Source organism: Panulirus ornatus, chromosome 38, assembly GCF_036320965.1.
Source record: "Panulirus ornatus isolate Po-2019 chromosome 38, ASM3632096v1, whole genome shotgun sequence".
Lineage (NCBI taxonomy): Eukaryota > Metazoa > Arthropoda > Malacostraca > Decapoda > Palinuridae > Panulirus > Panulirus ornatus.
This window is the reverse complement of record NC_092261.1, coordinates 8,717,044-8,740,182: the sequence shown is the minus strand read 5'-3', so window position 1 is coordinate 8,740,182 and position 23,139 is coordinate 8,717,044. Positions and strand designations below refer to the sequence as shown.

The window sequence follows — 23,139 nt, the reverse complement described above, 5'->3', positions numbered from 1 at the left end:
ATTATCCGTCGCCCCGATCGAGTCTCATTCGTTCTCTCATATTGACCTCTCCGATGAGATACCCCTCCTCCTTGTGCGTCGACATTATCGACATTATCGCCAACTTATCGTCTCCCCTACGTTACATACGAGACATTCATCTTTGAGTTTTCTGATGATTGTTCAAACCCCATATCTTTCTCATACCTTTTTTTTTTTTTTCTCGATGGAGGCTCCAGTCAAGGACAAAAGTTAACATCAAGGCCGGGCTTTAATTGAAACACAGAGCGGTTAATGAATGGGGAAAAAGAAGAAACAGGGGAAGTAATCATGAATTTTGGAAGTGAAAAACGTCTCATTAGTAATGTGCCCCGTTAAAGTTATTGGAAAAGACATAAGAGGGTAGAGATGTCCAAAGCGAGGTGTTGGGAAAGAAAGAGTTATCAAAAGGGCCCACCCTTGAGTTGCCGACGGCCACACAGTAATCATGTGACGCAGCAGTTTCCCGAGTATTGCGTGGTTTAGCTAGCGGTGGGGTCACACAAGCAGCCAGTTCTCAGAAGCATAAACAAAACTAACACAGACAAGGGAAAGTGAACCAACATTTCTATCTATCCTCCTAAAATCGATACTAGGCAAATGATCCTTTAGGTTTCACATCAATACATCAGGTGCATCGAGTTAGAGGTGGAGGGAAGTCTGGAGCACGAACAGGTAGACCAGACAGTTGAGGAGCAAGTCTGGAGTTCATAAAGCTCAAAAACGAGGGAGGCAGACAACACTAAGACGAAGTCCATACGTCTAGAGTCGAAGTAAAAGAAAAAATAAAGAGCAGTGGCAGCTGGGAACAAGAATGGGTGATAAAAGGACAAAACTGAAAAATGCATTGAGGGCAGAAACTAAGCAAATTAAGAGCATACCGCACAGAAAGGAAAGAGTAAGGGTGTCCTTTTCAGCAATGAAATTTATAAAAACACGCTGACCACAACTGTGTACCGGGAAGGGGGAAGAAACAGAGGGAATAACTAACGTGGAAGGGGGTCCTCACAAGCGAAAACAAGAAAACGATGGTTTGATAAACATCCTGATTAATTATAGCTGGTGGTGCTATACCATCTGGGTTCACTAGAGACATATGGGAGCCAGGGAAGGCACGGAATGAGAAAGACAGGTGCAACCGACGATGCAATGACGGGGAAGTACGAAAGGCGAGTCTGATAACGACGATGAGTACCTTATGTGGCAATACTGCCACTTCTGTTGTGTGGAGGAGCACTAAGAGCACTGACAGCAACTGAAGATAACAGTGATAATCTCTGGGGAAAAGACGGCCGAGAAGACTGCTAGACATTCACCTGGGAAAATTTGTATGGAATGAAAATAGAAGGACGAGAACTGAACAGAGAAACGTCAGAAAGCGATATGGAGAAGGCTGAAAAGATCTGGACATGTAGACGAAATGAAAAACAGAACCTAAAATCATTGGCGGTGAGGGTGGAGATGTGCGGATGGATGTAGCCCCCCCCCCCCCTGGGAATACCATGAACATAATGGCTGGATGATATGACAACAGAAGTGAGAGATGCAAAACAGGGAGAGGTAATGTGACACATAAAGCGTGCGGAGCTTAGCGTGAGAGACTACCCGTGGAAAGTACTAAATGGAAGGTACTTCTTATGCATATCCATCCATTTCAGCCACCTTGACACAATTCATCTCACGCTAAAGAGTTTCCCCATCTCTTCTCTTTTCACCACACCCCCTGCCATGCCTAATTCACTTCGCATACCTCCCCGGCCGAAATGTCTCATATCTTCCAACTTATTATCAACCACCTGCAACATTCCTTCAAGATATTCGCTCAATCTCTTCATCTCATTTCCTCTTCCCCATTTTCAATGTCGTCCGATTATAAACAGAGCTCCAAAGGTTCCTTTCATTCTGATGATTTCACGCCCCAAGAAATAAGGAAAACGATCAAGCAGGCTACATGCATTAACAGTATGAAGCTTAACTCCCAAGTCCCTTACATGGTTATGAATCTATTTCCTGGAGTAGACAGGTTCCTCTGTTACTTGGTTCCCACTCTAATATCTCCCCGATATGTTAAATCTGTTTCCAAAGCAGATGGTTAATGGTAAAACAGAAAATCACTAACCATAATAATAACATACAATGAGCGTCATGCACTTAATAATGAACTTCAAAAATCTGCTAAGTACGTTCTTGCTGTTAACAGGATTGCGAATCTACATAAATGACCTTTCTCACGGAATTTCAAAATTCTATCCTCGTCAACTCCGAGCTTAAGCTTTAGTCACAAATTACATGGTTTAAGATTACAGCCTTATGGCCATGACTCTCACTTATCAGGGAGGACACTGGCTCATGATGACAAAACATAAACCCAGCAGGCGTTACCAAGATGCTAGTTCGTGATGTGTAACCTAAATAGAAAAAAAAAATCACCCAGTTGATGGACTGAAACGGTCATGCGTCAATACAGTTACCATGCACCTGCTTACACTTGTGAACGACTCGCTGCTATCATCGACACATCCATTATCATCAAACTCTAAAATCAAATATTTGTGGCTACATGGCAAGTCTTCATCATCCTTGAGCCGACAAGTACGTCTACTCAAGAAAATATTTGTATCAGACTTCAGGTATTTTCCTAAGATTACCACTCTAATATATCAGTCCCTGTCGACGGAGACTACTAAGACAACGAAACCAATGACCAACGTGTTAAACTTAATGAACTTATGAATAAACCTGCGAAACTCTAAAGGCAAACTCGATATTTGCTTTATCGCTGTCTCCCGCGTTCGCGAAGCAGCGCAAGGAAACAGACGAAAGAATGGCCCAACCCACCCAAATACACAATGTATATACATACACGTCCACACACGCAAATATACATACCTATGTATCTCAACGTATACATATATATATATATACACACACAGACATATACATATATACACATGTACATAATTCATAGTCTGCCTTTTTTCATTCCCATTGCCACCTCGCCACACATGGAATAACAACCCCCTCCCCCCTCATGTGTGCGAGGTAGCGCTAGGAAAGACAACAAAGGCCCCATTCGTTCACACTGTCTCTGTCATGTAATAATGCACTGAAACCACAGCTCTCTTTCCACATCCAGGCCCAACAGAACTTTCCATGGTTTACCCCAGACGCTTCACACACACACACACACACACACACACACTTATATATATATATATATATATATATATATATATATATATATATATATATATATATATATTTTCATACTATTCGCCATTTCCCGCGATAGCGAGGTAGCGTTAAGAACAGAGGACTGGGCCTTTGAGGGAATACCCTCACCTGGCCACCTTCTGTTCCTTCTTTTGGAAAATAAAAAAAAAAAGAGAGGGGAGGATTTCCAGCCCCCATATATATATATATATATATATATATATATATATATATATATATATATATATATATATATATATATATAAGACAAGTAAACATTTTACAGAAATAAAGATAAAAGATAAAGTAAATAGGTAAAAGACATATGCACAGCCAATTAACGAGGAGGACCGCTGAAGTAATTAAGATCAAATGACAAGCAACTGCTGTATGCATCCAATGATCAGTTAACGAGCATGTAAGAGAAAAATATATATATATATATCTAAACAAGGTACCAGAAATATACCTTGATACACAGAAACAAGAAGCTAGTGTGAAATATCAGTGGAGAACGTCAAGAAAATACCCATGGTACACAGTAGCGTGATCATGGGTAAGCTTGCTTTCGTTTGCCGATATCGTTATAACAGTATATTCAAGGCAGCCAACATAAGCGTACAGCAGCGGCTGCACCTGAAGGGTTATGGTCAATATTAATGTCATGGACTGCGGAAGACATGGTGACCAAAGATGATGCTGGCCTCGAATGCAATACCACTCCTCCACCAAATATGTCAACTGGTGAGCGCAGAATGCTAACTTGGTCACACATAACATCGAGCTGCTTCTACACTAACCTTGCCGATGCAGTACCTACTCCTAATAAGTGTGACCACTGACTTAACATCTAAAGAGCGGCTTCCATCCCCCTTTCGCCCTAGTTTAGGGTGAGTCGATATTTTATGACACCCGAGGGTCGGGTTTACCTAGGGCCTGTAAACACAAGGCCCTATGTGCCACCCTACAGCCAGCATTCCTCTCTAGCATAGTCTGCACTGTATACGTATTCGACCTAAAAATGGAAATATTTGTGAGGCTGCACTTCCAGACCCTACACCACATGGGACACTGAGTTATCATTACAGCAGACCCTACACACATGGGACACTGAGTTATTATTACAGAAATTCAAACACATATGAAGAAACCATACAGTGATTCAGAATAATTCTAAGAGGTTTATAGAAAAAAAAAAAAAAACGCAAAGAGGAGTAACTACAAGCGCCAAGCGGTAGTAGTAGTGAGAAGTGGATAACCCTCTACTTAGTACGAGGGTCACCACAGACGAGCATGGCTTGACTTCACCCACAATTACAATGCTGCCGAAACATACATGGCAACATGATGCAGGGCAGAAATATCAGGCGATGAATTTTGGCATGCATTTACCACACGAAGAACTATGTCCAACTTAAAATAGAGAGAGGAAATCTCACCTACGAAATAGCAGACAACAGATCAACCATCCCAGTCAAGAAACTTCCCCCTATCATATATATATATATATATATATATATATATATATATATATATATATATATATATATATATATATATATATATAATCTTCCCGGATATGATGATTCTAAAGACTCAGCTATACTTTAGCATAACGAAAGTATCAAGAAAACATAAAAGACTTAATAGGAAAGGAAGCCATAAGAACTGATGGGATCAGTGAAAGAGTACCCAGACAGGACTCCCCATGAACCCTGGTGTTTCAATGAATCATGTCCCGAAAGTCTGCTGTGCCAAGTCACCTTGGCGCGAGATCTGCGTTAGAGGCGACACTCAATACTGGTTTGCAAAGATAAACTCGCTCAGGGTGGGTCTGTTCAAGAAACATTGCATCAACTGAAAGCAGCTAGGAGTCAGGGCGTGGCAAGCCGACTGTCCTGCATTACCTCCTTCTCCTCTGGGATCGGGCTGGTAGCTGCAGCAGACACCTGCCCCGGCAGATGGGCTGCCAGCTCCCCTCGGCAGCTCCGGCGCTGGCCCCTGCTCCTGGAGTCCAGCCATTACCAAATGATGCAATCCCCGGGAGGCCATGGTGCAGGGTAGTCACCTCACAACCACAGGAACCACCTGTCACACCTAGTGGAAAAGTTGTGAGCAACATTGATTCAGAGAAAAAATGAAGTCATCATTAAAATTGAAATGTAAAGGAAATCCAAAGGGAAAAGGAAAATCAAGCTATAGAGTCACAGAAATGCTTAGTGAGAAAGTGAAAAGATGATTTACCAAAAATGGATAAAGGCCATGCAAAGTGAAACCATAAAAGAATATTGCACTACAATAAGGAAATACAATTGAACATGGTATTCCTACAAACAGAGATGATAAGATAAACGAAACAGCTGATTATGTGTTACATAAATGCAATCCCTACTAGTCTCAGTGGTAATGGAATACGAGACCTTGTCTCAAGAAAGTTTAAAAACTAAAGAAATGAGTTAATATGTAAACTGCCTGACACCATCAGAGAGACAACACAAAATAACCAACGGATAAATACATCCATCATTCAGATGTAGGATTTTACGAAATACAGGACGAATATCAAGACGAAAAAAGTGGGGCTCTGATCCTCCAATCACAAGTTTTTGCGAGTACGCCATTTGCCTACAAGAATAAGTAACACCTGCTGGTAAATCTTTATGCAAATTAACCAACTGCAAATAAAGCAGTAAATATCTATTCAATGTATGTAAAGTCACTACCTCATGCATTCCTCACCAAAAAATTTGGAAGATTCCAGTACTCTAGTACAAAGGTATACTTAATACAGTACTTTTACAATGTGTGTACAGTTCTTGATATTCCTGATGCTAAATCTTTTGTCCTAAGTGGCGACTTCCATTACTTAGTAAATGCATGGATACAGGTGACCTCGCCAATAAGATTAAACTCATTCTTAACTGCAAATGATCAACTCGTAAGAATCACACAATACAAATTTACAGGAGAGTCCGGGATATGTATACAGGATTTAATGAATCGCACACAAAACTTTTGCACAGTTGATCTTCCGTAGCTAATGTTGACTTGTCCGGACAAAACTTAACAGACTAACAGTAAAACGAGGGCAAGAAAATTAGTTCATATATTTCAAGTACAAATGATAAGGATTCCGAACGCGGAAATCTACTTTCATTTAATGATTATGTTTTAACCAAGTGACTACCTATGAACTTTTTTTTCAATCATAATGTTATCCAAAAAGAATACAAAGAAGTCAGCAAATCAAACCGCAAAAGCACTGAGCCTATAGTGAGATATCTCTAATCAAAAGCTAAAATAGAAGTTACACTTATAACTATCACTAAGGTGGGCTAGTAGTGTAGCAGTTATAACCCAACCCATCGATAATAAACGAGGAGTTAGAATATATAATTGGGCGTCTAAAAATTTAAGCGACTGTTGTAACATACTCATAGCTCGTGAGCTTGAAAAAAATACCCTTAACATGTCCTAAATAACAAGAGCCCAGAATGCATTATGTTTTTTCATAAGGCTCAACAGACTTTCGCATCAGCAGATCCGTTTCCAATCATTTGTTAAATGATGTGGATGGTGACACAAGATCAGTAGACTACAAAATAGTCAATGCTAGATTAATTTGTGGCTATAGTTACTACTGATGTTTTAGTCTCTAGAAATGAACTGCAAAACTGCGTGGGCAAAGTTAAGGACACAGTTTAACTTTGTCAGAAAATTTTACCTTTCAGAGGACTTAACAACCTCTCAAATTTAAAAGATGGAACTGCATCTTACGGGTACTGGTTAAGAACGTGAAATTTGAATTTTTATTCAATTTTCACATCTACTTTGATGAGTCTGTAATTTGAAAAGTATTCAATCAGCTTTAGTGTTATTGTTGTAATACTTTGCTGACTTAGGCTTAATAACTTGGCGCTATCGCCTGAGACAAAAAAAGAAAAAAAAAAGTAAGGTACTGCGACCCACCAAACCGGGTAGCAGGTTGGCCTTGGCACCCCCATTCACCTACCTATCGACGGTCCAAGTCTGGCCTAAAATAGCACTCTTCTCACACAATAATACCTGTAAGCTAAGAATTCGTTTTCAACAGTAACCCAAGAAAATACCCCATGACCCTGTGGTTTACAGAGTGCGCAGTCTACAACACAACACATTCGATACCATTTTCCTTAAAATGTTATTCATTTAAATAATTCATATCATTAGTTTTCAGCGAATTAATGATCTCACTACGGGCAAAAATTAATGAATTACAATAGGGTGCTTTCTTCACAAGTAAAAATTCCATTACGGATAAGCGTTTGTAATGTTAGTGCGGTCTTGGCTGCTTGGCCACTGCCTTCACAAGTCAGTTGGCCACCACAAACACAAGAACTTCGGCCACATGTTGGCAGGTTCCCAACCTCCTCGCTGCCCACCCCCTCCCCTTACCTGCTAAAGTTACCCTCCACCCCTAACGTTTTTCCCATAACCTCTACACCCCCTCCCCCGCCCCTCACCATCTTCAATACCAGCCACTTCCTCACCCACTTTACGATTCATTCGAGCATCAAACCCATGCCGATTTCTCTGTACCGTACAGCACAGTTTGAACTGTGAGCCTAAGTTTACCCCATGTTCCGAAAAAGGATAGGGAAATGTGCGTTCGCACAACAAACGCAGGATATGGATGTCACATAAATCGATTACACAGACACCAGCCGGTCTTCCCTCTCAGCTTGTACACTATAACCTCACGCATTAGCACAGATGCCAGTCACCTTAGATATCTATATATTGCCACCATGAACTTCGTCTATATTCATATCACTATCAGCTAGGTACGACAGTCTGCTCGGCTTAGTTAAAGATAATACTAAACAACATATAGCCGTTAAGGAAGGCTTATGCGGTAAAAGTATACCTGGCAACTATTGTCGACCTACGACCGCTGTCAATTTACTGCTGGACATAACATCTGTTTGCCATTGTAAAAAAAATACATAAACCATGACCTCTTCGTGTATTTTGACGCGCCAGCCCCTTAACACTGAGTTGGTACAGATCATTTCCCTTCTGGTAAGCCTTTGTCTAGGATATTGCTTAATCTTACTAAAATTGATAAACAACGAGAAAGCATCATCAATCAATTGATACCAACAGTTTCTCGATCTATTTGAACTTTGGTATGTTATCGAAGTTGCACAAAAATAAAGTCTGAATACTTCTGCAAGAATTTGGTAGCAAGAAAAAGGGGGCAAGAAATGAGTGATACTTATAATCAGGTCATAATCTAGCTAACTGACCAAGATAGAATAATCAGGTCATAATCTAGCTAACTGACCAAGATAGTAGCTAACGAAATATATGTCACTTTTGAACTAAGTTCTTTCTCTGATTAGTTATATAAATTTTACATGAAATCCATCTCCAAAGAAATCTAGTTTACAAATATGGCCATTATATAAGCTAAACAATATGTATAAATGTTAATGCTTAACCTTCCAAGCACTGCAAGAATATTTTCTTCCGTTGTCACCTACTTTTTCAGGGAATATGCATCTATAATTGTTTCACTTTTTGCATTATCTCTGCATCTCTTTGAAGGATCTCGTAATAATTGCTGCTACTATCTGCCTTTGTTTAGTTGTCCTCAATAATGGCGGATGCGATGTAGTGCGATTTCAACGAAAACACGCTATGCGGACCGCATATACAAATGACAATATGTGATAAAACTTGTTTCACAAACGCAAGAACAAATGTCAAAACCTGACTGAACAAACGACAAATGTCAAAACTTGACTGAACAAACATTATATAAGTTCTGCTACGAAAAATAAAAAATAAAATGAACTACCTGAAAATGGTCACAATTCCCAGTAGAAGGGCACCAGTTCCATGTTATTAAAATGATTTCTTCCTAAATAAACATATGTATAGCCTGTGGCTTGTACCGTGTAATGCTTGACATGCAAATGTTCCCACGCAGCGATATCTATGTACACCATATTCTTGGACAATATTCTACCATTTTCAAAGAAACAGTTCTATACTCGATCATTCAGAACTCCTGAAAGTTAGCTACAGTGACTGTTTTTATAAAATAAAAAATCATTAAATTACCGACACTAATGGGTCCCCACTCAGCCAAGTAAATATACTTAGTGTTACAAATATATTTACGTTGTTACAGATAAGCCTAGGATGAAATGCATAATCTCAAGTAAAAGCTGAAAAAGTTACATATTCCAAAATAACTGCAGTGAACAATTTCTGAGTTTGGGAGAGTGTGTGAAATAAGATTTGAAAGTTTATGTGACTAAAAAAAGGTTATTGTTTAGCAACTGAGGAAGATGGGCTGGTTGTAGTGAGAGTTTGTAAAGAGAGAACCCAGTGAAAGTGAAATGCTTCATATACCTGAGAGTGGATATGGCAAGGGATGGAAAAATGGGAGTTCTGATAAGCCATTAATGATATGGGTAAAGGGGCTAAGGCACTGTTCACACTGAAGAGTGTGTAAAAAGAGATCACTGCCCATGAGGGTAAAGAGGGGTATGTTTGATGGTATAGCAGTCCTGATGGTGGTGTATGGAAGCAAGGAAAGGCCCCTTAAAAGAAATGGGACAAATTATACATTTCTCCCAACCACATATATGTGTCACATATGAATTAATGTGTACGACAAGCATGAAAATGGACTAGTCTATACCAAAAGATCTTACTTGCTAACTTCAACCAACAAATACATACAGTAACAGTTGGACAGTTTAATAGAAAAAAAAAAATTGTCATATTCTTCATATCATATACTATGAATGTGGATGGGCTTTTCAAGTTCCGGTTAACTTGTGCAGCTAAAACAAGAAAAACCGCCAAAATGAAAAAACAAAACCATAACAAATCAAACATTCAGACCATTTTCAAAAAGAAAATCATCTTAAAATGCATCATTTTGCAACATGATTTATGTTCATATAAATTCTTATGCAGGCAATTTGACTCCTACATTCATAAAATTCATAAGTACTTTCCCTTGTCTTTCTTTTCATTTCATAATTCTCTCTATATATTTCAATTAAGGCTCAGCCTTGATGTGGACTCTGTGACTGGAGCCTTAGAAAAAAAATATTTCTTAGGCTATTAAGCAACCTGGACAAGTGTACAAGGCTCAATTTTTAATTCATCTGTATCTCCATAATAAACTTCATGAACAAATCTTCTACATATTCACGCACACTTTAATAGCATGAGCAAGAAATAATTCATGTAAAAAATGAACTGCAATATGCAAGTTGACCAATACAATTTGTTGTATAGGTAAGTGGAGCAATTGGCCACTTACTACCTTGATTTCTGGTATCTAACTTATCTAGATGACAGATAAATCAAAATCACTCTTCATTCTTAAATTCCCATACTGATATCCATTCTTCCCTGACAAAAATAAACTCTGTCCAATTGGTCAAAGAATTGCCATAAAGCCCTTCCCCTATTTAGCCACTCAATTTCTATAAGAAAATAAAATTTTCAAACCCATCTCTGATCTCTTTGAGAAGTAACTAAAACTGGGCTTGCAATTTAAAAAGTTTACCACAGAAACAATACTTCCATTATATCTTCAAACTTCAGACCTTTGCCTCACAAATCCTGCTTATGTATAATGCCCTAAAACCATATATAAATCAATTTTTGATTTTACAAAGTTGTGTGATAAACAATGGGACCTAAAATTAAGCTGTCAAAATTTGCAGAAGCCCCAACAATTGCTATGCCATCTAATTTTTCCATAACAAGCTTAGCGGCACTACCTAAGGGGTCATTTCCTTTTGCTTAACATTTCAAGTGGAGTAAAGCTAACAACCTCTTCATAAATAGTAAAATCTTGCTTTACAGTGCACATAAACGCTAACAGCTGAAATGTTAATGAGACATGAACCGTTTCTCCAGGACCTCTAACCATGCACTTTTTAAGTCTCCATCTGTGAATGGAAGCAGAGTTTTTGCAGTCAAACATGCAACTTCATGGCTCCATCTGTCACAGTTCTTCCATCTTAACTTTTTGTGAACATGGTTTTCTGAACACCAAAACCAGGCATAAGGGATTGTTTTTTCATCATAACTTTTCCAATAAATTCATTATACATTTAGTACTTTGTCATGTAGTGTCTTTGGAAATCATCTTCTTCAGAACAGCAATAAAAATTTGGCAAGTCAAATTAATTCATTTCTTTGAGCTGTCTTTTCTAAGAAAATACTTACGGTCGACTTTTCTGTAACTTTTTGTTTTCATTTTAAAGTTTCCTTCACCACAGATTTTCTCCTACAGACATGTAAGCCATTGTAAGATGGTAATCAAGGACTGGAAATCTAAAATAAATGTGAAAGAACTGCATAATGTCACCACCGGAAATGACTTTATATCCCAATAATCAACAAAGCTTTGAGTTCCCATTCATCTCTATTATCTGTTATGTTTAATAATACAATTACTCTCAGGTCTTCGCAACATTTTCCCTTTAAGCAAAATGGAGGTATACAATATGCATGACATAAGCTTACATAAATTCACACCCAAAAGCTAACAACAAAATAAAGACCTACAACAATTTGTACACATCATCAAAACGTTTGTTGCCATACTGTCAAACCATACAAACAACTAGGCTGGATGACATGGTAAAGCCAAAAGTTTTTCAGCATCACAAATTAACAGAATTGTAATAACATACTGCTCAACCCTACATAAGGCATTATGAGCCACATATCACGCGATTGTGGTGCAGTCTGCAAGCCAAGATGAAATAACACTGCTCTGTGATCTTACCTAACATGAGGAACATGTCTGAATGAGAAAATAAAGGAATGGTCACAAGTCAACTTTTGTCATTTGTTGGTGTACTATCCTGAACATGTAAAGCAATATGTGGCAATAACTGAAGTTCTATGCAAACAAAAATAAATGCAGGAACCAAGTACATATCAAAAGTTGTTAACATCATGGACAAGGGTTACCAACAACAATGTAGAGGTGGAATAAATCATTTCCATTATGTTTACTGAATCTCTGGAATAAGGGATTGGATCCAGCAGAGTAATACTTATTGTAAGATATCAATATAATTCAAAGGTTATTCTGGGTGTCTATAAGAAAGAACACAATAATATATAGTAACCAATTAAGCAGTTTTGTAGATCTTGTTATATATGCATAGCCAAGTTCCAAACATTTGAGATAAATATCATCTAGCAGATATAAATTCAAGCATCCAAACATCAAAGCTACAGCTTAGTTTCAATGACTCTTTAAAGGATGCCAGCACTCTGTGACCTGTATTGAGGAATGGAAAATCAAACCTGATAAAAAGATTAACAAACTCATCCTTAACTATCTTACCAAACTTACCCAGAACCTTCAATCTGATTACATATAGCCTTACCATGATTGGTCAGGAAACACTAAACCTTACTAACTTGCAAAACTTTGTCAGGTAAGGCTTGTAGGTTCAATGATTTTATCAATTCTAGTTTCCCTTAAACTTGATACCCTGTCTACTTTTGTTAATCTTCGTGCAAATAAATTCATCAGAGGATAATGGGGCAAAAACGAAAGTGCCTAATGATTATATGTACAGTAATATCAAAGGCTGAGCTGCACTGAAATACTGTACACACAAAACTACATTTCCATGTGTAAAATGCACTAAATTGCATGCAATGATGATCAGTTCATCTTTAACACCAATGGAAGGCTGATATTTAACACCATTTTGAGGCGTATTATGAAAATCTGGACTTTGTATATGACAGGCCAGGCTCAGCATACTTTGGCTGAATTCTAAAAACTTGAAACCTTCCTCAGATTAGAAAAAGTGTAATGAAAATTTTTTTTCTGACCTTATTTAGGTGTGTAAAGTGCTGCAATCAGTAGCAGGACCTGATGAATGTGAAAGAATTAGGAATGGAACATACCAATACTGGCGTTCCAAACACAGCATAGTTAAAAATAAGTAAAGTATATCACATATGATAAAGGTAGACAGTGATAACAACATGGATATCCAGCAGTTATAAACCAGATTTTTTATTAACAATCCCTACCCTAACCTAGAAAACCTTACCTAACTTAAACATAACCAACTTTAGGTAAAAGAGTTTTTAGATATCTACAAAAAAAAATTTAAGCTACATTATCATGTTGATAACTTATCACTTCAGCTCCTAATAACGATTAGCTTTACATACTGAGTGATTCTATTCAGCAATGCCAGTCTAGTGTTTACAAAATACTAACAGTTGTGGAGCATGAGTCTGAGCATTAGCTGCACTTTACTGTAGGTTGTCTAGCACTGAATGATATTAAATAAGGAAACGGTAGTATATCTGGTAAAAACTAGAAAAATGAAACAAAACACTTGTAAAAAAAATATAACATCATCAAGCAATCAAGAAACTCTTAATGTTAGTTGCAACAGCACAGGCAGCTAAGACTCTAATCAAGGTCATCCTATTAATGCTCTCTCTCTCTCTCTCTCTCTCTCTCTCTCTCTCTTATATATATATATATATATATATATATATATATATATATATACACACACTACCCTGAGTCAAGTAACCACTTTATCAACAAACCCCTTGGGGTGGATGGACAGCTGGGTTGACTGTGGAATGCCTGCCATGACCAGCATTCTAACCTATATGCTCCACCCTAGGCGGCCTGTGAATGCGTCATGTCCAGGAACACTAACACTACACCAATGTTCAATAATCTAGTTTGAGCATACCAGTCAGACTCATGACTGGGTACCAGGAAAATGGTGCTGAATGTCAAAAGCCATACAATTCCTAAGAGCAGAAACATATAATGTTTGTATATTTCTACTCTCATTTCAACTACTAAGTGAGTTCTGCTGCATATGTGTGTATGTAAGTGTAAATACTATATATCTATCTATACCTATGATGTCCATTCCCTTCAGGAACTCTCATCAAGGGAGTGACCAAAACAAAAGTCTCCATTTATCCCTGCCCTTACATGCCTCCCTCGCATCCACCACTCTACGTCCTTCTTCCATTACTCTTCTACTCTATTTCCCAATATCACAAATGGGCTTACTCTTACACCAACCCCCTTAATCGTGCTATCATACAGTCTCCTTGTAAAATCTAAGTCTTGCATCTTTTCAACATGCCCAAACCAACTTAAATTTGGTATTACCTTTCACCCAACCTAACATTCCACAATTCATTCTCTTTGCTTTTCCCGTCATACCAAATCTCTCATAAACCTCCTCATTACTTCCTTCATGTAATCGGTCAAATCACAGGCTCTTCTCAAATAATTCTTCCACAGCCTGGATTCTTGACCTCTCTAACTCATCCCATGTCCATGTTTCAAGTGCACAGGTCATGATCAACATTACAAGGCTGTTCTTTACTCCTTTCTTCACTTCCATATTTACACCTCTACCTTCATTATCCTGTTAAGAGACCCAGTGACTCTTCTACCCTGTACTGCTCTCTCCCTTATCTCTCCTTCCATATCACCAAAATTACACAAGAAAGCTCCCAAGTACTTAAATTCTGTCATCTATTCCGGTCTTTCTCTCCCACATCTATAACAGTTTAGCACACTTTCTTCTCTCATTTATATATGGCTTTGCAAAATATATACTTTCACTGCGTTTCCTTGCAAACACCATTACCTTACTTTTATTCGCACTTATCTTCATTCGCCTATGCTTACAACTATCATAAAACACTCTCAACTTTCTGCAACTCCTATTCATTCTCAGCAAACAACACAGTATCATCTGCAAACAGGCTTGTAACTAGCCACCATACCTCACCACCATTTTCCATCTCTTTTCCCTAGTCCTGCTTTCATCTCTCTCATCATCCCGTCCATATACTTGTGATAAAGTCACAGTGAAATCACACAGCCCTGCCTCACACCCACATGTATAGCGAAACTTTTGCCCAACTCTCCATCCACTCTTACACATGCATTAACTCCTTTATTAAAGGCCTTGACACCATCGATCAGTTGTCCCTCTACCCCATATATCCTTAACACATACTATGAAGAATTCTACTTGACACTATCATATGCTTTCTCTAGATACATAAAAGATGCTCACAGCTTCTTACCTTTCACGAGGTGCTTTTCCACAGTCATTTTCACTGCAAAAATCTGATCCACACATCCCTATTTTTCCTAAAATCCCCTTGCTTCTCACTTACTCTGCACTCAGTCACTCTATCAATCAACACTCCTGCATACACTTACAGACTTATGCCTCTGTAATTGCTTCATACATCATTAACACGTTTTCCTTTGAATAAAGGAACAATAACAGCTTCTATCCAACCCTCAGGAACAACCCTCTGCTTACAAACTAAATCACACATCAAATGCATTCACTCTATCACACTTTCTCCTCCACAGTTTAATATTTCAGCTTGGCATGGGTTCCTGTCAAAGACCATTTTCAGGAGTGCCATTACTAACACAGGTCGGATGTGTGTGCTCAGGGTGTCATTTTCTGGTACAGGGATGCCCAAGCATAACTGTTGAACAGTGGGCTCTTATGTGGATGTATGTTTTTTAAATGAGATAAACTGCTTCATTCCAAATAAATTCAGTTCATGAGTTTCTAATGACTTTTATGTCATACCTATTTTAATATGTGTCAAATCTTCCATGATATACCACTATCACCTTATCTAGACTTTCAACAGAGGTAAGTACAGGATAATTATGATTTTTTCCAGCCATGTTTTCATTCTGCATACACATAATCAAATTACACAATTTATCGTTTATTTTCTAAACATGATTTCATACTATATATATGCCTTTTTATAGATTTTCTATATTCTTAAAACTATCATGCAAGTTATTTTTTAATATTTACATGAATATTTACATGTTATTGACACAGACAGAACTTTATTTAAATGAACAGATAACTTTGCACCAAAAATATCAACACTAATAGTTACCACATAAACTTTTCATTCTAGAGCTAACTACAATAGTGAGTGCATACAGCTGGCATCATGCCCATATGACATGTGTGCATTCTGATCTATGAGTGTCTACAATGCATACTTTTTACAGCTGCGGCAAAAGGCTACTAGGGACGTCTATGGATAATTGGTGGAAGCAAACATCAGCTGGGATTTCAAGCAGAGGTGGGAAGCTTTGTCATGTGGCAATGAGAGCAGTCCTTTCAAATTAGTCAGAAAATAAAAGGAGCAGATCTAAGTTTAATATCCTTAAACAAAATAAGATGTTCTACAACTATAAATCACAACACTATCACTGCAAAACATTATTGTCCAAAGTTAAAAGCGATGTTGACCTCAACTGCAGTTTTACCATACACTTAACGTAGAATAATTCTACTGTTATCTTAACTACAAAATAAGGTTAGGTAAGTAAATGTTTAAATGGTTTCTGTTTATTTTTTACATTTTTGTTAAACTTTAAGTCTACAAACACCTAAGGAACTCTAAATAATTTCTCCATTCTTTTTCTTACCCTATTTTCCTTTCAACTAAGATGGCCAAGACTGATACATATTTTCCCCATACCATGTCAGTCACTAGAACAAAAATAGTTTAAAACGTTCCATAATATGCTGCACAACCATTAGTGTATTCTCTAAACATTTTACTAGCACTGCAGAACAAGGTTATTTAATATCCAAAGGTAATAGTAAGGGGAGCCAAGCTGATAAATTACCATTATGGTAAATAAGGATAAACTGCTGGCCAGAAAGCAGTAGCATCTTCTATCATTCTACCAAAACAATGTAAACCGAGTTCTTTATTCTCATTTACAGCAATGCATAAAGGAGCTTTTTTCTTGAAAGGAATATTTCAGTATCAAATGTACTGTAATCCGGTTGGGGAATATATATTCACAAGTGTATTCCTACCTTTGATTCTTATCTGATTTTCAGATAAAACACAGACTGGTGGGAAAATCAGCCAAGGACGAGAAGTAACACAACAGCCAAAAGGAGGTTTACCCTAAATATGAACAAATTGAGTGGCCTTGACCTGCATGGAAATCAAGTATGAAGCTGGCATGTAAAGTTAACACTACATAAATTGTGTATGCTGCCAGACCATCACTTTTCTAGACAGAATACAATTTCTTAAAAGTACAATGAGCATTTGCATTGTATATAAACGTAAGAAAATACGATATTGACTGCGTCTTTCGTAAATTTCCCATACTCGGATATCTACCATCTCTTGCCTCTAACACAAGGGTCCAGTAATCGTCATTCTGATTACTCACCTACAGCACAGGATTTTTAACAAAGTTAAACCAATCCTTTCCACAGAAGTGAAAGCAAGGCACATGGAACTACTTTGTTTTGCGGATACTTACCTCATAGTAGTCTGTTCCGCGTCGTCTGTCACCGAATTCTTCCTTGTCAACTCGCGGATTTGATCTAAACTTTCGAGTTTCTGACTTAGATCTGTGGGTAAAACGAAACTTTTGTCAATGCACAGTTCCTTATCCTATGATATTATCATCATACTGTCCTCAAATTGTATGATTTTCACCCATATGATGGCATAAACTGAACGAACTCTTACCCCTCCTGGTTCTGTTTATGATACGGCTGGGACCTCGGGAGACGTTGTACATTTTGACGTATTCGTGCGCGGTCAGCTGTTAGCAGACGACACTCACGTTGCGTTATAACACACACTAATGAAATCTTTTGAAATTTTAATGATTAATCTAATGGTGTGTTTGTCACTATTTATTCTTATATATCCAATAAAATTTTATATCAGTTTGTATGAGTTGGATTGAGTACGTGTCACAATCATAAAACTTTCCAACATTACTAGTTTGAAATATATCAAGCTTTTGTGAAACAATTCTCCTTACAGTTCTTTTAAATACTAGCAATACTTCAGTGACCCGCAATTACCGGTCAGTGAATACAATAACGTATAAGAGTTGTCCTTACGGAGCAGACGAATTGCACAACCCTACGCTTCGGCTGCCTGATCCAGACTAAACGCTAATACACCCAGGAGCCGGGGATGAAGTTTATTTGTTATCTTTACAAAGTAGTTTAACGGCAGTGCAAAATCTACTGCTGTGACTAAATTGAGTGAATGACAAAATATTGTATTAGTCCAAATTGTACTTTATAATAATATTTTCATAAATATTTCATCCCAAAATAAAGAACTGCAAGATGTAATTTCATAACCTGAAATATGTTCCGTAACTTGGTTTTGCTTCTTTCATAATAGTATACAGAAGGAAAAGTGAACGATTTGATATTCAGTACAAAAGACGGATATGTAGTTCTAGGTCTCTGCAAAAGAAATACCATCAGACCCTGTAAGATTTGCTTACTAAATTAGTTATACGTAAGATTGCATCATTTGGTAGCCACGTGGATATCTTGCTGAAGTATGTCTAAATGAAATTCTTTTCATGGGTATCCAGCTATTCTTTCTTGAATGAAATGAATAGTTAAGCATACGTGAGACCAGATTTCCTGAGCAAACATAATTACTAATAAGGCCTCAAATATTAAGCAGTTTTATAAAGGTATGTCATTGTCGTCATACTCTGTTAACAGATTGCTTCCGTGTTCTAAGATTAGTTTCTGCCTATCAAACTAGTTTCAAAATTTTAGGATTTGCACGTTTAAACAGCAGAAATCATCGCAAAATTCTCAATGCTCCCTGCACCTTAGTCCCCTCTCACACGATATGACTGACCGGCTTCTATGGTTTCATTCGCAAACATGTCCACATCCAGATATCTGAAATACTTCACTTCCTCTACATTTTCTCCATTCAAACTTACACCCCAAATATTTCGTTTTTTTTTTTTTTTTTTCACTGCTAAAACAAAACAAAAAGTTTGGGGTAAACCATGGAAAGGTCTGTGAGGCTGGATGTGGATAGGGAACTGTGGTTTCAGTGGATTACACATGACAACTAGAGACTGAGTGTGAATGAATGTGGCCTTTTTTGTCTGTTTTCGTGGTGCTACCTCGCAGAAGCAGGGGATAGCGATGCTGTTTCCTGTGGGGCAGGGTAGCACCAGGAATGAATATGTACATGTGTATAAATGTATATGTTTGTGTGTGTGTGTGTGTACATATATATATATATATATATATATATATATATATATATATATATATATATATATATATATATCTTTTTTTTTTTTTTTATACTTTGTCGCTGTCTCCCGCGTTTGCGAGGTATATATATATATATATATATATATATATATATATATATATATATATATATATATATATATATATATATATATATATATTCTTTTTTTCTTTTAAACTATTCGCCATTTCCCGCGTTAGCGAGGTAGCGTTAAGAACAGAGAACTGGGCCTTTGAGGGAATATCCTCACCTGGCCCCCTTCTCTGTTCCTTCTTTTGGAAAATTAAAAAAAAAATAATGAGAGGGGAGGATTTCCAGCCCCCCGCTCTCTCCCCTTTTAGTCGCCTTCTACAGCACGCAGAGAATACGTGGGAAGTATTCTTTCTCCCCTATCCCCAGGGATATATATATATATATATATATATATATATATATATATATATATATATATATATATATATATATATATATATATATGTCTGTGTATGAATATCTATGTATGTGCGTATATGCTGATATGTTTATGTTTATGGGCATATATGAGTGAATGGGCCATGCTAGGTCTGTTTCCTGGCACTACCTAGCTGACGTGGGAAACAGCAATTAAGTATAATAAAAAAATGTGTTTTTTGAGTACAGTTGTTGGAATGCTGAAGTTGAAAGTAAAATTATACATGGTAGATAAATTAGGAATGGACAGAAAACTCTGGCAACTGAAAAAACAGGAGCATTGTTTCTGCAATACACTTGCATGAAGCAGTGCTCATCCCAGTACTGAAATATGTGAAACCCAAGTACATATTGGTCAGAACATGTTGAAAATACGGACAGTAGAGATGGATAACAAGCAAAGTATACATGGAATTAGGATGGACAAAATAAAGGATGAAGATGTGTGAAGGGTATGTTAAGTAAAGAAGTGAGAATATAGGTACACAAATGAGTCTTTAAGGATAGTATGGTCATGAAGAATGCATGGTAAATGATGAGCTGATTAAGAGGGTATCTTGTAATAAAGTACAAGGCACAAGAAAGAAGCATAAACTATGAAAGACATGGACAGATGTAGTAAGAACTTTTATTAGGGCTAAGGAATGATTGGGATTTCAAGTAAGGGAAGCACCATATTTATGAAAACAGTATAAATGGGGATTTTGGTCTCAGATGATGAATCACATTAGAGTATAAATTCAAAAATTATCAAGTCCTTTCATAAGTGTGAAGGTTCAAGTTTCTTTTTATATCATTAAAATGGAAAACAGCATAAAGAAATGAAAAACGGAAGCTGAGTAATGTTGCAGGGGTTGAGTGTTACTTGTCCAACACACTGATTGGGAATGGAATGATGGTAATAGACAGACTGTCATATTACCTGTGAGGAATAATGATAAAACACTAAGGGCAGACTATTAAATGTAAGGAATTAGGAAATTGTGATATACAACATACAAAACAGCTATACAATACAAAACTGCTGTGATCTACATCTTGTGGAAAAGGATAAAAAGAGACAAGGATTCAGTAAAATAATATCGAATATATATTCAAGAAAATATAAAAATCACACGAGTACATCTATATACATGCACATATAAGTATCATTATTACCATTATCATCATTACATAACCCTAGGACCCATTTTATGGGGCTCCTGCAGCTTAGAAGGTGAGTAATGTGGGACCCTCTGGGGTGTCAATGGCCTCTTTTATTTCATGTGACAATGATTCAGCATTGTTAAAGGGGACTTCTTGCTTAACATTTTACAAATTATTCTGTGAAGGGAAAACTGCTATTTAGTATAGCATCATCGAGGTCCTATCAGCCTAAAATTAATATAACTTACCCACTCTCATATGAAATACAACTTAAAGCAGCAGAAGCCTCATGAAAAGGATCCTGGGGTTACATATTCGACTTAACAATTAACTATCTATATCAAGAGGAAATATTTACATCATAACAACAATATATTCAAAATGACTATTTGCACACAATGTAATCCTGCTAATTTTAACCAAAATTCTGAAAGCTCTTGCCTCTTTTTCTGGAATCTGAGAGGCATTCACCAACTGGCCCAGGTATGGAAAATATATATTTCTATGTATACATAATAATGTAATTATACAACCCTCATTAGTTGTAGCCTTGTGGCTTCCCTCTCTGCCTGAGCAGTTTATCAGCACATATTCATTTCCCTTTTAGTACAGATTCTAAGGAGTTTATGTGATCTGAATTTGTATTTAGCAGTCCTTACTGTAAAATATCATCTGAAATTTCAGCATCTCTAGTAAATCAGAAGGGTAGGATGCAGTGAAAACTAGACGAACAAACAAGGTGCTGGCATATATGAGAATAATGATTATTGCAAAGAGCAAAGGCTGTGACACTTGTTACCAAGAAACTGCTGGTTTAAGGACTAGTAATAGTATTCTAGGGGACTAGAGTATATAAAATCCATTGTAAACAAACAATTAGGTACTAAAACTGTCATCACTATTATAAAGCTCACAGAATAAAAGGAATTGGATGACACTATCTTTACATAGTACAAACAACAAAGGACAAAAAGACATCTTTTGTCTGTTTTCCTGGTGCTACCTTGCTGAAGCAGAGGATAGCAATGCTGATTTCTGTGGGGCGGTGTAGTGCTAGGAATGGATGAAGGCAAGCATGAATATGTACATGTGTATATATGTATATGTCTGTATATGTGTAACTGTTTACAATACAGTATCTACACATTCAGAAATTTGAAATATAAATAGTTCTCCATTAATAAGATACTCCCCACACATTTTTTTCTACAAAACAAGAAAATATATATATATATATATATATATATATATATATATATATATATATATATATATATATATATATATATGGTTTCAGAAGTGGTAGAGGATGTGTGGATCAGGTATTTGCTTTGAAGAATGTATGTGAGAAATACTTAGAAAAGCAAATGGATTTGTATGTAGCATTTATGGATCTGGAGAAGGCATATGATAGAGTTGATAGAGATGCTCTGTGGAAGGTATTAAGAATATATGGTGTGGGAGGAAAGTTGTTAGAAGCAGTGAAAAGTTTTTATCGAGGATGTAAGGCATGTGTACGTGTAGGAAGAGAGGAAAGTGATTGGTTCTCAGTGAATGTAGGTTTGCGGCAGGGATGTGTGATGTCTCCATGGTTGTTCAATTTGTTTATGGATGGGGTTGTTAGGGAGGTAAATGCAAGAGTTTGCGAGGTAGCGCAAGGAAACAGACGAAAGAAATGGCCCAACCCACCCACATACACATGTATATACATATGTCCACACAGGCAAATACATACCTACACAGCTTTCCATGGTTTACTCCAGACGCTTCACATGCCTTGATTCAATCCACTGACAGCACGTCAACCCCGGTATACCACATCGCTCCAATTCACTCTATTCCTTGCCCTCCTTTCACCCTCCTGCATGTTCAGGCCCCGATCACACAAAATCTTTTTCACTCCATCTTTCCACCTCCAATTTGGTCTCCCTCTTCTCCTCGTTCCCTCCACCTCCGACACATATATCCTCTTGGTCAATCTTTCCTCACTCATTCTCTCCATGTGCCCAAACCATACTCATTCTCTCCATGTGCCCAAACCATTTCAAAACACCCTCTTCTGCTCTCTCAACCACGCTCTTTTTATTTCCACACATCTCTCTTACCCTTACGTTACTTACTCGATCAAACCACCTCACACCA

General features: G+C 37.3%; 1 protein-coding gene across 5 annotated transcripts in view; it reads right to left on the bottom strand.

Moving 5' to 3' along the window:
- LOC139760881 (MAPK regulated corepressor interacting protein 2-like) overlaps window positions 1–18,280 on the bottom strand; it is a 36,493-nt gene extending 18,213 nt beyond the window's left edge. For 2 of the 5 annotated variants that reach the window (XM_071684617.1, XM_071684619.1), the window contains exons 1-3: window positions 18,219–18,262; window positions 17,836–17,960; window positions 17,624–17,714 (exon numbers count right to left, since the gene is read on the bottom strand). In XM_071684617.1, the coding sequence (XP_071540718.1) occupies window positions 17,624–17,714; window positions 17,836–17,887 (143 nt within the window). In that variant the 5' untranslated portion in view covers window positions 17,888–17,960; window positions 18,219–18,262. Of the gene's footprint in view, window positions 1–5,138; window positions 5,329–7,488; window positions 7,581–17,623; window positions 17,715–17,835; window positions 17,961–18,218 lie in introns of those variants that run through there. The other 3 variants (XM_071684618.1, XM_071684616.1, XM_071684615.1) reach the window with 3 other exon arrangements.
- Between the last annotated feature and the right edge of the window lie 4,859 nt (window positions 18,281–23,139).